Here is a 15535-nt window from a genome sequence, read left to right on the forward strand (position 1 = left end):
CAGGTTTATTTTAGTAGAGCTAAAATTGATGTTGTAATATTACAACAGTGGGCATCACAGGGTTAAAAGACAATTATCTTTCACTTATAATTTTCATGAAAGGGACACAATCTTTTAAATATTAGAGTTGTTAGAAAAAGATTTAAAACACTCCTTTATTTATTTTTATGTAATTTATCTTTCATTAACAACACTGTACATTTTCAAACCATACAAAATATAGTATGACAATATGACGCCATTGTGTTACGTCAAATACTTCAAAGTATCTCCCTAGCAACCGGGCTAATTTGGTTGCTTAGGAGACCTGGCTGGAGTCACCCAGCATGCTCCAGGGGTGGTAGTCAGCGTCTATATTTGCTGAGCTACTCAGGCCCCGCTATGAATAGGTTATTAAATAATTTGAGTCGTTCACGACTGAAATTTACCAAAAGATTTATAGTGTTTAAGCATTATACTCGGATGCACAGACAGATGGCTAAACCTTGCTGGGCATTACTACCTGCTGCATCTCCGCCGGTGCTTTCAGTTGTCCAGCTACTGGGTCATCAGCCTGGAGCCATCTATCATGGATGTTTTGCCTCATTAATCCCAGAGCATCTCTTAGTGGAGGGCCGGCGTTCAGGGATGTCTCCCTGCAACCTCCCACAGCTGGACACCGGATCCTTCGATTGCCTTTTGCTCTTGCTTTCCCATCAAGAGAGTCCTTCTTTCTCATTAAGACATACCATACAACCAGGGTTCAATACCACCCCCCCCCCGAGCAGACCTACTCTGCGTCCAAGGCCTCTTCCCTGTTAGAAAAAAAGTTATCAATCTCTGCTTACCACCCGTACAATGCCTGTTCAATCCTACAGATTAAGTAGGAGAGCTACGTTAGAGATGAGCCGCGAAACTGCTTCAGCCGCCCGTCCAATGTCTAGATTGGCCTGGTTTCCTTCCCCCACTCAATCCCTCTCCAGAAACCCATGGATAAGGACCGAGTTGGTCAGCAGGAATAATTCCTCCCCACCCCTTTCCACATCTAAATGCTACCTCACCACATATCCCAAATTGTTCCCTATTCCATCTCACTTCTGCACACCCCACTTTTCATACTTCAGTCTTAACCATAGCCAGAAGCTCCCTTTTTCTGCTGCTTCTGCCATTTCCTTCAGAGACTTCTTCAACGCTGATCCAAAGATATCAATGTTTTTGAACAGGTGCTCCATTGATGTTTCAATAAACCCTTGAAACCCGACCTCAACAGGGGAAGTGGCAGCTCTCCATCCATTTTCCCTGCACTCGGTGGCCAGATAAGCATATTTTAGCTATAGAAAAATAATTATGAGAGGGCATGCTATAACGCTTTCAAGGATTTGAATAAATTTTTTGAATCAGTCTTTTTCAACAGTGGTTATTGGAGGTTCTGATCATTAGACCTATTTGTGCTTTCCTCTGCCTCACTCATTCTGCTGCTCTTCTCAACTTTTCACATTTCTTGTCTGTCTGATGGTTTGTTCTTGTGATGCTCACTGCTGCCTTTTTGCCGCTAGCACAACCTGGCTTTCGCTATACCCGATAAAATAAGAGTAAAATAACTCCGGTGCAGGTGGTAACTCCTCTTGTTGGTAATGTCAAAGTTTTGTGAGTGTGGTAATTCCAAATATGATTTTAAAACTTTTTTCTGTGGTAGTCAAGTCATCAAAGTCATGCCACAGGAATGTGAATAGACATAGCTGAATTGTTGTCATTTAGAAGTAAGCTCGCGTGGTTGTTTGAATCGAGATCAAAATCTTTTCATGATTAATTGTGCAGCTCTATTATTAAGTTTTGGGATTTTGTCTAATCACACTTCCATTCAGCCTATTACCACCACTATCTAGGAATATTACTGCCGTACATACAGTGCATCCGGAAAGTATTCACAGCGCTTCACTTTTTCCACATTTTGTTATGTTACAGCCTTATTCCAAAATGGATTAAATTCATTATTTTCCTCAAAATTCTACAAACAATACCCCATAATGACAATGTGAAAGTTTGTTTGAAATCTTTGCAAATTTATTAAAAATAAAAAACAAAAAAAAATCACATGTACATTAGTATTCACAGCCTTTGCCATGACACTCAAAATTGAGCTCAGGTGCATCCTCTTTCCACTGATCATCCTTGATGTTTCTACAACTTGATTGGAGTCCACCTGTGGTAAATTTAATTGATTGGACATGATTTGGAAAGGCACACACCTGTCTATATAAGGTCCCACAGTTAACAGTGCATGTCAGAGCACAGACCAAGCCATGAAGTCCAAGGAATTGTCTGTAGACCTCCGAGACAGGATTGTATCGAGGCACAGATCTGGGGAAGGGTACAGAACAATTTCTGCAGCATTGAAGGTCCCAATGAGCACAGTGCCCTCCATCATCCGTAAATGGAAGGAGTTCGGAACCACCAGGACTCTTCCTAGAGCTGGCCGCCTGGCCAAACTGTGCGATCGGGGGAGAAGGGCCTTAGTCAGGGAGGTGACCAAGAACCCGATGGTCCCTCTGACAGAACTCCAGCATTTCTCTGTGGAGAGAGGAGAACCTTCCAGAAGAACAACCATCTCTGCAGCACTCCACCAATCAGGCCTGTATGGTAGAGTGGCCAGACGGAAGCCACTCCTCAGTAAAAGGCACATGACAGCCCGCCTGGAGTTTGCCAAAAGGCACCTGAAGGACTCTCAGACCATGAGAAACAAAGATTGAACTCTTTGGCCTGAATGGCAAGCATCATGTCTGGAGGAAACCAGGCACCACTCATCACCTGGCCAATACCATCCCTACAGTGAAGCATGGTGGTGGCAGCATCATGCTGTGGGGATGTTTTTCAGCGGCAGGAACTGGGAGACTAGTCAGGATCAGAGGGAAAGATGAATGCAGCAATGTACAGAGACATGCTTGATGAAAACCTGCTCCAAAGCACTCTGGACCTCAGACTGGGGTGAAGGTTCATCTTCCAACAAGACAATGACCCTAAGCACACAGCCAAGATAACAAAGGAGTGGCTATGGGACAACTCTGTGAATGTCCTTGAGTGGCCCAGCCAGAGCCCAGACTTGAACCCGATTGAACATCTCTAGAGTGTTCTGAAAATGGCTGTGCACCGACGCTCTCCATCCAACCTTATGGAGCTTGAGAGGTCCTGCAAAGAAGAATGGGAGAAACTGCCCAAAAATAGGTGTGCCAAGCTTGTTGCATCATACTCGAAAAGACTTGAGGCTGTAATTGGTGCCAAAGGTGCTTCAACAAAGTATTGAGCAAAGGCTGTGAATACTTATGTACATGTGATTATTTTTATTTATTTATTTTTGTAAATTTGCAAAGATTTTAAACAAACTTTCATGTTGTCATTATGGGGTATTGTTTGTAGAATTTTGAGGAAAATAATGAATATTAATCCATTTTGGAATAAAGCTGTAACATAACAAAATGTGAAAAAAGTGAAGCGCTGTGAATACTTTCCGGATGCACTGTACAGTACAGCAGTAATGAATGAAAAACACTGTGGTATCTCCTTTAATATGAAGCTTGAGTGTGGTAGTACTGTGGCACCAGTGCAACACCGGTTTAACATAGAACTGTTACTTAAGATCTTTTCCCTTGGTTTTACTTTTGAGATTTGTTTTTGGTGATCTGATCACATGTGGTCAGTGCTAAATACAGGTCTAAACGGGGTCTAAAACATTTCATGATCAGATCACAAAAACCACATATGAATATGACTGCATTACATTTGAGGTGTAAATGCTAATCCGTTCTGTATGTGTTCTGGCAGCAGCGAAATGCCACCCCTCACCTGTCAATCAACTGCTGCGCTAAAAAAAAAAAAGTTTAAACTTTGCTGGTTACGAGTGGCTTTTAAAAGAAAATAACTGTCTGTGGCAGGGTGGAAGGCGGGGCTGGGTCCGGGTCGTGATTCCGCACACACTGGCCCCTAATTAGACTGATGAAGCCCGAGAGGGATAAGGCCGACCGGAGACTTTAAAGACAAACACACACAAGTGTTGGACAGTTGTCCGCAACTCTCTGTCACACTGCCGTCTCCGGTCGGCCTTATCCCTCTCGGGCTAACCTATTCATAGCCCCTATTTTCTGATAATATGCTGCATTCATCTTGCCATCAATTTTCACAAGATTCCCCATGCCTTTAGAGCTCACACACCCCCAAAACATCAGTCAGCCACCACCATGCTTCACAGTGGGGGATGGTATTCTTTTCATTGTAGGCCTTGTTGACCCCTCTCCAAACATAGCACTTATGGTTGTGACCATAAAGCTCTATTTTGGTCTCGTCACTCCAAATTACAGTGTGACAGAAGCTGTGAGGCATGTCAAGGTGTTGTCGGGCATATTGTAACCAGGCTTTTTTGTGGTATTGGCGCAGTAAAGGCTTCTTTCTGGCAACTCGACCATGCAGCTCATGTTTGTTTAAGTATCATCGTATTGTGCTCCTTGAAACAACCACACAGTCTTTTTCCAGAGCAGCCTGCATTTCTCCTGAGGTTACCTGTGGGTTTTTCTTTGTATCCCAAGCAATTCTTCTGGCAGTTGTGGCTGAAATCTTTCTTGGTCTACCTGATCTTGGCTTGGTATCAAGAGATCCCCAAGATTTACACTTCTTAATAAGTGATTGAACAGTACTGACTGGCATTTTCAAGGATTTGGATATCTTTTTATGTGCTTTTCCATCTTTATAAAGTTCCATTACCTTGATACGCAGGTCTTTTGACAGTTCTTTTCTGCTCCCCAGGGCTCAGTATCTTGCCTGCTCAATGCATCCATGTGAGAGCTAATAAACTCATTGACTATTTATGCACAGGCACTAATTGCAATTTAAAAAGCCACAGGTGTGGGAAATTAACCTTTAATTGCCATTTAAACCTATGTGTGTCACCTTGTGTGTCAGTAACAAGGCCAAACATTCAAGGGTATGTAAACCTTTGATCAGGGCCATTTGGGTGATTTCTGTTATCATTATGATTTAAAAAGGAGCCAAACAACTATGTGATAATAAATGGCTTCATATGATCACTATCCTTAACTAAAAAATCAGTCATATTTTCAAAATCAATGCCAAAATTTCACAATTTCTGAAAGGGTATGCAAACTTTTGAGCATAACTGTATATACTGTATATATAAATATATAGACTTCCATTACATTGAGGGTCACTTTTATTGCTTTTCTTTGATATTCATTCATATTTTCTTTTTAGACTTGATGGAAATTAAAGAGGAAAATCAAGAACCCATAGAAGTGGAAGAAAGTCAAGAACTGAATGAAGTGAAGGAGGAACATCAGTATCAGAATCCTCATCATTTCATAACTGAAGAAACACATAAAGGATATCTTAACAAGCACATGAGAAAGCACACTGGAGAGAAGCCTTTCACATGCCTTCAGTGTGGAAAAAGTTACACAAAGAAATTTGGCCTTAAGGGACACAAAAGATTTCACACCGGAGAGAAACCTTTCACATGCCATCAGTGTGGAAATAGTTTCAGACAGAAACAAGGTCTTCAGACACACATGAAAATTCACTCCGGAGAGAAACCTTTCACATGCCCTCAGTGTGGAAAGAGTTTCTTACGGAAAGGAGATCTTAACAGGCACATGAAAACTCACATAAGAGAGAAGCCTTTTACATGCCTTCAGTGTGATAAAAGATACATAGACAAATTAGGTCTTAAAAGACACATGTTATTTCACAATGGAGAGAAACCTTTCACATGTCTTCAGTGTGGAAACAGTTACACATCTAAACAATCCCTTAATGTGCACATGAGAATTCACACTGGAGAGAAACCTTTCACATGCCCTCAGTGTGGAAATGGTTTCAGACGGAAAACAGATCTTAACAAGCACATGAGAAATCACACTGGAGAGAAGCCTTTCACGTGTCCTCAGTGTGGAAAAAGTTACATGGAAAAATTTGGTCTTAAAAGACACATGCTATTTCACACTGGAGAGAAGCCTTTCACATGCCTTCAGTGTGGTAATAATTTCACAAGTAAAGGATCTCTTCAAGTACACATGAGAATTCACACTGGAGAGAAACCTTTCATGTGCCCTATATGTCGAAAGAGTTTCAATTCTAGAGGAAACCTTAAGGATCACATCAGATCTCACACTGGAGAGAAGCCTTTCATATGCTCTCAATGTGGGAAGAGTTTTGCTCGTATAAAAAGCCTTAATATGCACATGATAATTCACAGTAGAGAGAAACCTTAAGGCTTTTGCACATCAAAGATTTCTCGCCATGATTAACATTTTCAGAATCAGCTTTATTGCCAAGTATGCTTACACACAAGGAATTTGTCTTGGTGACAGGAGCTTCCAGTGCACAACAAAACAAAACCGCAACAAGACATAGATAATAATAAAAAATAATTAAAAATTGAATAGAAAATAAAGTATATATAGAATATACAACAAGACTATATATATATATATATATATATATATATATACACACACACACACACACACACACACACATACATACACACACTACCGGTCAAAAGTTTTGAAACACTGACTGAAATGTTTCTCATTATCTTAAAAATATTTTGATCTGAAGGCGTATGCTTAAATGTTTGAAATTAGTTTTGTAGACAAAAATATAATTGTGCCACGATATTTATTTAATTATAAAACTAAAATGTAATAAAAAAAAAAAAAAAGGTTTTGAAATTGATGACTTTCAAATAAAACCAAATAAACCAAATAAAAGCAGCCAATAAGTGCCCAACATAGATGGGAGCTCCTTCAATACTGTTTAAAAAGCATCCCAGGGTGATACCTTAAGAAGCTGGTTGAGAAAATGTCAAAAGTACATGTCTGCAAATTCTAGGCAAAGGGTAAATACTTTGAAGATGCTAAAATATAACAAAGTTTTAATTTATTTTGGATTTTGTTTAGTCACAACATAATTCCCATAGTTCCATTTGTTATTCCATAGTTTTGATGACTTCACTATTATTCTAAATGTGAAAAAAAAAATTATAATAAAGAATGAGTGTTTCAAAAATTTTGACCGGTAGTGTCTATACACACATACACATGTACACACACATACATACATACATACATACATAGTGCAAATCTAAATACAAATCTGTTATATACAGAGCAAGGGAATGTAATGGCAGAAGAGGTTGGATGTGTTGGATATATATAAAAAGACTAGACTGTAAATTGCACATACAGTTGTTCTCAAAAGTTTGCATACCCTGGCAGAAATGGTGAAATTTTGGCATTGATTTTGAAAATATGACTGATCATGCAAAATACCAAGCCAAGTTCAGGTAGACCAAGAAAGATTTTAGCCACAACTGCAAGAAGAATTGTTTGGGATACAAAGAAAAACCCACAGGTAACCTCAGGAGAAATATAGGCTGCTCTGGAAAAAGATGGTGTGGTTGTTTCAAAGAGCACAATACGACGATACTTGAACAAAAATGAGCTGCATGGTCGAGTTGCCAGAAAGAAGTCTTTACTGCACCAATGCCACAAAAAAGCCCGGTTACAATATGCCCGACAACACCTTGACATGCCTCACAGCTTCTGGCACACTGTAATTTGGAGTGACAATACCAAAATAGAGCTTTATGGTCACAACTATAAGCGCTATGTTTGGAGAGGAGTCAACAAGGCCTATATTGAAAAGAATACCATCCCCATTGTGAAGCATGATGGTGGCTCACTGATGTTTTGGGGGCGTGTGAGCTCTAAAGGCACGGGGAATCTTGTGAAAATTGATGGCAAGATGAATGCAGCATGTTATCAGAAAATACTGGCAGACAATTTGCATTCTTCTGCATGAAAGCTGCGCATGGGACGCACTTGGACTTTCCAGCATGACAATGACCCTAAGCACAAGCCCAAGTTGACCCTCCAGTGGTTACAGCAGAAAAAGGTGAAGGTTCTGGAGTGGCCATCACAGTCTCCTGACCTTAATATCATCGAGCCACTCTGGGGACGTGCGGTTCATGCAAGACGACCAAAGACTTTGCATGACCTGGAGGCATTTTGCCAAGATGAATGGGCAGCTATACCACCTGCAAGAATTTGGGGCCTCATAGAAAACTATTACAAAAGACTGCATGCTGTCATTGATGCTAAAGGGGGCAATACACAGTATTAAGAACTAAGGGTATGCAGACTTTTGAACAGGGGTCATTTAATTTTTTTCTTTGTTGCCATGTTTTGTTTTATGATTGTGCCATTCTGTTATAACCTACAGTTGAATATGAATCCCATAAGAAATAAAATAATTATGTTTTGCCTGCTCACTCATGTTTTCTTTAGAAATGGTACATAAATTACCAAATCTCCAAGGGAATGCAAACTTTTGAGCACAACTGTAATTATTGCTCAATGGTGCAGTTTTAACTGTTCATGAGATGGATAGTCTGAGGGGAAAAACTGCTCAGAGCTCTGAAGTGTCAGCCAGAAGGTAACAGTGCAAAAAGGTAGTAGGTAGGGTGAGTGGGATCCAGAGTGATTTTTCCAGCCTTTTTCCTCACTCTGGAAGTGTATAGTTCTTGAAGGGAGGGCAGGGGGCAACCAGTAATCCTCTCAGCAGTCCAAACTGTCCTTTTGTAGTCTTCTGATATCCAATTTCATAGCTGAACCAAACCAGACAGTTACTGAAGTGCAGAGGACAGACTCAATGACTGCTTAGTAGAACTCGTATCAACAGCGCCTGTGGCAGGTTGAACTTCCTCAGCTTGCGAAGGAAGTACAACCTCTGCTGGACCTTTTTCATAATGGATGTCAATGTGGGTCTCCCACTTCAGGTCCCGTGAGATGGTAGTGCCCAGGAACCTGAAGGACTCCACTGCTGCCACAGTGCTGTTTAGAATGGTGAGGGGGGGTCAGTGTTGGGGTGTTCCTCCTAAAGTCCACAGTCATCTCCACCGTTTTGAGCGTGTTCAGCTCCAGGTTGTTTTGACTGCAACAGACAGCCAGCTGTTTAAGCTCCCTTCTGTATGCAGACTCATCGTCATCTGGAATGAGGCCGATGACAGTGGTGTCATCTGCAAACTTCAGGAGCTTGACAGAGGGGTCCTTGGCGATGCAGTTATTGGTGTAGAGGGAAGAGAGTAGTGGGGAGAGCACACATCCCTGGGGGGCACCAGTGCTGATTGTACAGATGCTGGAAGTGAGTTTCCCCTGTCTCACAAGCTGCTGCCTGTCCGTCAGAAAGCTGCCAATCCACTGACAGATGGACGTGGGAACAGAGTTGGTGTAGTTTAGTCTGGAGAATAGCTGGGATGATGGTGTTAAAGGCCGAGCTGAAGTCCACAAAAAGGATTCTTGCATATGTCCCTGGTCTGTCCAGATGTTGCAGGATATGATGCAATCCCATGTTGACTGCATCCTCCACAGACCTGTTTGCTCGATAAGCAAATTGAAGAGGATCTAGAAAGGGTCCAGTGATGTCCTTCAGGTGGACCAACACCAGTCTCTCAAATGATTTCATGACCACAGACATCAGGGCGACAAGTCTGCAGTCATTATGTCCGGTGATTTTTGGTTTCTTTGGGACAGGAATGATGATTGAGCGTTTGAAGCAGCATGGGACTTCACACTGCTCCAGTGATCTATTGAAAATCAGTGTGAAGATGGGGGCCAGCTGGTTAGCACAGGATCTAAGACACGCAGGTGAAACCCATCTGGGCCCTGTGATTTTCTTGTCTTTTGTTTTAGGAAGACATGGCATACCTCCTCTTCACAGATCTTAAGTGCATTTTGAACCTAAACAATGGATTCCTTACAAGCCATTGAAGCGAAAATTAGCGCTGAATCGTGCGGCGGCAAAGCAAGGTTTATTTTACAGTGAGTGTGCCACTAGATAGATATATATACACACACACACACACACACTGGGGGCCAAAAGTTTGGAATACTGTACAGGTTGTGCTGTTTTGGAAGAAAATTGGTACTTTAATTCACCAAAGTGGCATTCAACTGATCACAAAGTATAGTCAGGACATTACTGATGTAAAAAAAAACAAAAAAAACAGCACCACTATTTAAAAAATGTCATTTTTGATAAAATCTAGACAGGCCCCATTTCCAGCAGCCATCACTCCAACACCTTATCCTTGAGTAATCATGCTAAATTGCTAATTTGGTACTAGAAAATCACTTGCCATTATATCAAACACAGCTGAAAGCTATTTGATTTGTTAAATGAAGCTTAACATTGTCTTGGTGTTTGTTTTTGAGTTGCCACATTATGCAATAGACTGACATGTCTTAAGGTCAATATTAGGTCAAAAATGACAAAAAAGAACAAGCTTTCTCTAGAATCTCGTCAGTCAATCATTGTTTTGAGCAATGAAGGCTGTACAATGTTTGAAATTGCCAACAAACTGAATATTTCATACAAAGGTGTACACTACAGTCTTCAAAGACAAATGACAGCTGGCTCTAACATGAAAAGAAAGAGATGTGGAAGGCCCAGATGTACAACTAAACAAGAGGATAAGTCTCTAGTTTGAAAAATAGACGCCTCACATGCCGTCAGCTGACAGCTTCATTGAATTCTACCCGCTCAACACCAGTTTCAAATACAACAGTAAAGAGAAGACTCAGGGGTGCAGGCCTTATGGGAAGAATTGCAAAGAAAAGGCCAGTTTTGAAACAGAAAAACAAAAAGAAATGGTTAGAGTGAGCAAAGAAACACAGACATTGGACAACATATAATTGGAAGAGTGTCATGGATCTTAACCCCACTAAGCTTTTGTGTGATCAGACAACAAGACACATCTATGGCAAGTGCTACAGGAAGCGTGTGGTGAAATGCCACCTGAGTATCTGGACAAACTGACAGCTAGAATGCCAAGGATCTGCAAAGCTGTCATTGCTGCACATGGAGGATTTTTTGATGAGAACTCTCTGAAGTAGTTTAAGAAGTTCTGAACATTTTTTTTTCTCCAAATTGTAATAGTAATTTTTCACGTTATTTATGTCCTGACATACACTATATGGACAAAAGTATTGGGACACATACACATTACACCTACAGGAGCTTTTATGACATCCCATTCTAAATCCATAGGCATTAATATCGAGTTGGTCCCCTCTTTGCAGAAAATGGCTTCCCCAAACTGTTTTCACAAAGTTGGAAGAATAGAATTTTCCGAAATGTTAATGCCTCAGCTTACCAAGACATTTTGGAAAATTCTATGCTTCCAACTTTGTGGAAACAGTTTGGAGAATCCCTTTTCTGTTCCAGCATGTCTGTGCCCCAGTGCACAAAACAAGGTCCATAAAGGCATGGTTGGTTGAGTTTGGTGTGGAAGAACTTGACTGGCCTGCACAGAGCCCTGACCTCAACCCTATCGAACACCTTTGGGATGAACTAGAACGGAGATTGTGAGCCAGGCCCTCTTGTTCAACATCAGTGTCTGACCTCACAAATACTCTTCTGGAAGAATGGGCAAAAATTCCAACAGACACACTCCAAAATCTTGTAGAAAACCTTCCAAGAAGAGTGGAAGCTGTTATAGCTGCAAAGGGGTGACCAACTCGATATTAATGCCTATGGATTTAGAATGGTATGTCATAAAAGCTCCTGTAGGTGTAATGTGTAGTTGTCCCAATACTTTTGTCCATACAGTGTATGTTGTGATCAGTTGAATACCACTTTGGTGAATAAAAGTACCAATTTCTTTCCATAAGAGCAAAATCTGCACATTGTTCCAAACTTTTGACCCCCAGTGTGTGTACATATATACACTACCGGTCAAAAGTTTTGAAACAGTCATTCTTTATTATACTTTTTTTCACATTTTAGAATAATATTAAAGTCATCAAAACTATGGAATAGAGCCCGGGGTCACATGACGCTATGCAAAAAGCAGACGTATGAGCAACGAGCTCTGCGCACTTTGCTTAATTTTTAATTATTTTTATGTTATAATCTGGTGAATTTTGATACACCCAGTTACACATTTGCTCTTTGATTTAAAACATGGCAAAGAAGTCAAAATCCTCGGGCTCTGGAGACATTAAAAGACACTTATGTGTTCAGGATGAAAGCCCCGACAGGCCTACAGACCGGGGACTCGATTTGGATGGCGCGGCGGGAGATGAGATCCAGCGTCAGTTGTCCAACATGTTGGTGATGTTGATGAAGATTCTTGCTGACTTAGAGAATCTCGCTAGTAATATGTCGATCGATTACGGTGATGAAAACAAAATTCTCTGAGCTAGTTACAAGAGTGACTGATGTTGAGAGACGAATCAATTTTTTTGGAATCTTCGGAGAGGGAATTAACCTCTAATCCGCCCACGACCAAAGTTGATTTGGAACATCTCCTTGAAAACCTTGAAGATCTTGAGAATAGAAGCCGCAGGAATAATGTTCGAATTGTTGGAATTCCTGAGCATGAGGAGGGCAGAGATATGGTGAAATTCCTAGACGAGTTTTCCCCTAGTCTGCTCGACATAACAGGCCACAAGCTGGAAATCGAGCAAGCTCACAGAGTCCCGGCTCACAGATTTGCTGAGGGAGACAGGCCCCGATCGATTCTGGCCAGATTTCTGAGATCATCCGATAAAGATCTTGTATTGCGCCAGGCGAGGAGCAAAGGGAAGCTTTCTTGGAAGAACCATAATATTTTCTTGTTCCTGGACTTTGCGAACTCGACGAGAGAAACGCAATCGGTTCAAGGAATGTAAGAAACTCTTACATCGGCGAAAGATCACATTTGCTCTGATGTTTCCAGCCAAACTAAGAATAGAAATGAAGGATGGTCGCAAAGTATTTACATGTGCCAATCAGGCAATGTCTTTTATTGAATCAATGGGTGAGTAAACCATTGGGTGTTTCTCATGTGAGTGGGTCGACTCGCTGTACTTACTCTTGAGGAAGCTGGGCGACATTTTGGTTTCTTTTTTCTTTTTGCATTGGCTCCGCCATGCGACTGGAGCTTGTTTTGTGAATAACACTTTTCTTTAAAGAAACTTTTGCATTGACGAAAGATTACGTTTGCATTGAAGTTCCCGGCCAGTTTGAGAGTGGACACTTTGGATGACTGTAAAATATGTACATGCTCACGCAAAGGATGTCTTTTATTAAGTTGACGGATTGTGTAAGTCATGGTATATACTTTTATGCAGCCTCTGAGTGAATTGACTCGACTATCTGGGGAACCAGGATGCCGGTTTTGTTTCTTTTTGTATTGGTTCCGCCTAGCGGCTGGAGCTTGTTCTATTGAATAACACTCCTTTGGAACAGCTGTGGATTATTCTGTTCGTTCTTTGTGCTTATTCCTCCTGCTGGCTGTAGTTTGTTTTGTTGAGTTTTTTTACAGGACATTGGAATGATTACGTCATCCGTTGAACTCATAACAGCCGGCTCACTGAACATATCTGAACGTTTTATATCAGCTGGAATTTGTTTTGTGTAAGATCACACCTTTGAGACAGTTCTGTGAATGAATCTACTCATTCTTTGTGTTCATTCTTCTTATTGGCTGGGTTTATTTTACAAAGTATTTACTGTTATGTAATTTTGCCTCACAAATTTGTGAGGCAAAATTGAGCAATCCGATGGCAAAATTGTCGTGGGGTCTCGTGGGCATTCATGGACCTTTTGAGTTTAAAGGGTTTGACACCGGTTGGTGCTTTCGTGCGCGGGGTTAATGCGCATGTTTTTTTTTTTTTTTTTTTTTCGGGGGGATGTTCGGGGTTTGATTGTTTCACTAATGGGGAATGTGGTCTGTATAATTTTGTTTTTGACACGCAATTAATTTTTTTCTACTATATCAAAATGTCAAATGTTAATATAAGTGTACTGTCTCCACATGGAGTGTAAATGGGTTGGGGCACCCCATAAAAAGAAGGAAGGTTATTACTTAAATGTAAGAAATATGATATAGTGTTTTTCAAGAAACACATCTCTCCCTGCAGGAAGCTGAAAAATTGGGGACGATATGGGGTGGACATGTTTTTTTTAGTGCTGGCTCATGTAAGAGCAAGGGAGTCATTATATTGATTAATAAAAATCTACAATTCAAATGTCTCAAACAGACTAAAGATAAATCAGGGAGAGTCATTATTGTTTCAGCTGAAATTCAAGGGCAAATGTTGATTTTGGCTAATATTTACGCACCTAACGCTGATGATCAGTGCTTTTTTATAGATCTTGAAGGGATGTTGCAAACCGCTGACACCCCTCATGATGTAATATTGGGAGGAGACTTTAATCTTTTGATGGACTCAGTCCTTGATCACAGTGAAGCAAAAGTGTGTAAACCCCCTAGAGCAACATTGACACTTCACAGGATGTATAAAAATCTTGGTCTTATGAATATTTTTTAGACTTTTGATCCCATCTGGTAGAGACTATAAATTTTTTTCATCAGTCCACAAGATTTATTGTAGAATACATTTTTTTTTTAATATATATATATATATATATATATCCAAATCCCTCATTTCATCTGTTGTGGATTGCTCAGTTGGAAACATTTTAGTCTCAGATCATGCCCTGGTGAGTTTAGAGGTGATGCCACATATAGAGAAGAAGAAATCATATAGTTGGCGCCTTAATGTATCCCTTTTGCAAAATCCTGATTTCCAACAAATGTTAAAGACTGTGGCTTGGGAGGCACTTAAGGCGTTTCTTAGGGGATGGATCATACAGTATGTCTCATTCATCAAAAAATCCAAAGCACGAGAACTCTCGGAGTTGGAAGGAAATATTAAAAGTACAGAGGCAGAGCTGCAGTGCTGTATGTCAGCTGATGGCCTCAGAGAATTGACCCGATTGAAATATAGATATAATACTATTTTGTCACGGAAAGTGGAGTTTTGGTTATTCAGGGCAAGACAATCATACTTTGAGTCGGGTGACAAAGCAGGGAAGCTTTTGGCTAGATATATAAAGCAGAGAGAGTCTCTTTCAATAATTCCCTCAGTGAAATCTGCTGGTGGGGAAATTTTTACCTCAGCCATTGATATTAATTATGTCTTTTAAGAATTCTATCTTGATCTTTATAGTTCCACGTCTTCGTCTACTGATGAAGATATTAGAAACTTTGTGGAACCATTAGATCTTCCTAAACTGACGTTTGAGCAAAAAAACTCTCTTGATTCTGAGATAACCTTGGAGGAGCTTGACAAGGTAATTAAGTCCCTACCTACTCCGGGGACAGATGGTTTTGCAGCAGAATTTTTTAGATCTTATGCTACAGAACTGGCTCCACTTTTGTTAGAAGTTTATACTGAATCATTAAAGAATGGGAAGCTACCTCCAACCATGACACAAGCCCGGATCAGTCTGATTCTTAAAAAGGACAAAGATCCAAGCGAGTGTAAAAGTTACCGTCCAATCTCCCTGATCCAACTAGATGTAAAAATATTGTCAAAAATTTTGGCTAACCGATTAAGGTTATGACATCTCTTATACATATAGATCAGGTGGGATTTATTCAGGGCCGTAACTCTTCTTATAACATCAGGCGTCTCATCAATATCATGTGGTAAGTAGC

The 15535-nt window shown here is 40.6% G+C and overlaps 1 protein-coding gene across 1 annotated transcript in view; it reads left to right on the plus strand.

The window, feature by feature from the left end:
* The window catches only part of LOC127450574 (oocyte zinc finger protein XlCOF6-like), a 66801-nt gene extending 60391 nt beyond the window's left edge, over positions 1-6410 (plus strand). The window contains exon 3 of the mRNA XM_051714809.1: positions 5239-6410. Within this exon, the coding sequence (XP_051570769.1) occupies positions 5239-6254 (1016 nt within the window). The 3' untranslated portion in view covers positions 6255-6410. The remainder of the gene's footprint in view (positions 1-5238) is intronic.
* Positions 6411-15535: the final 9125 nt, after the last annotated feature.

Source organism: Myxocyprinus asiaticus, chromosome 13, assembly GCF_019703515.2.
Source record: "Myxocyprinus asiaticus isolate MX2 ecotype Aquarium Trade chromosome 13, UBuf_Myxa_2, whole genome shotgun sequence".
Lineage (NCBI taxonomy): Eukaryota > Metazoa > Chordata > Actinopteri > Cypriniformes > Catostomidae > Myxocyprinus > Myxocyprinus asiaticus.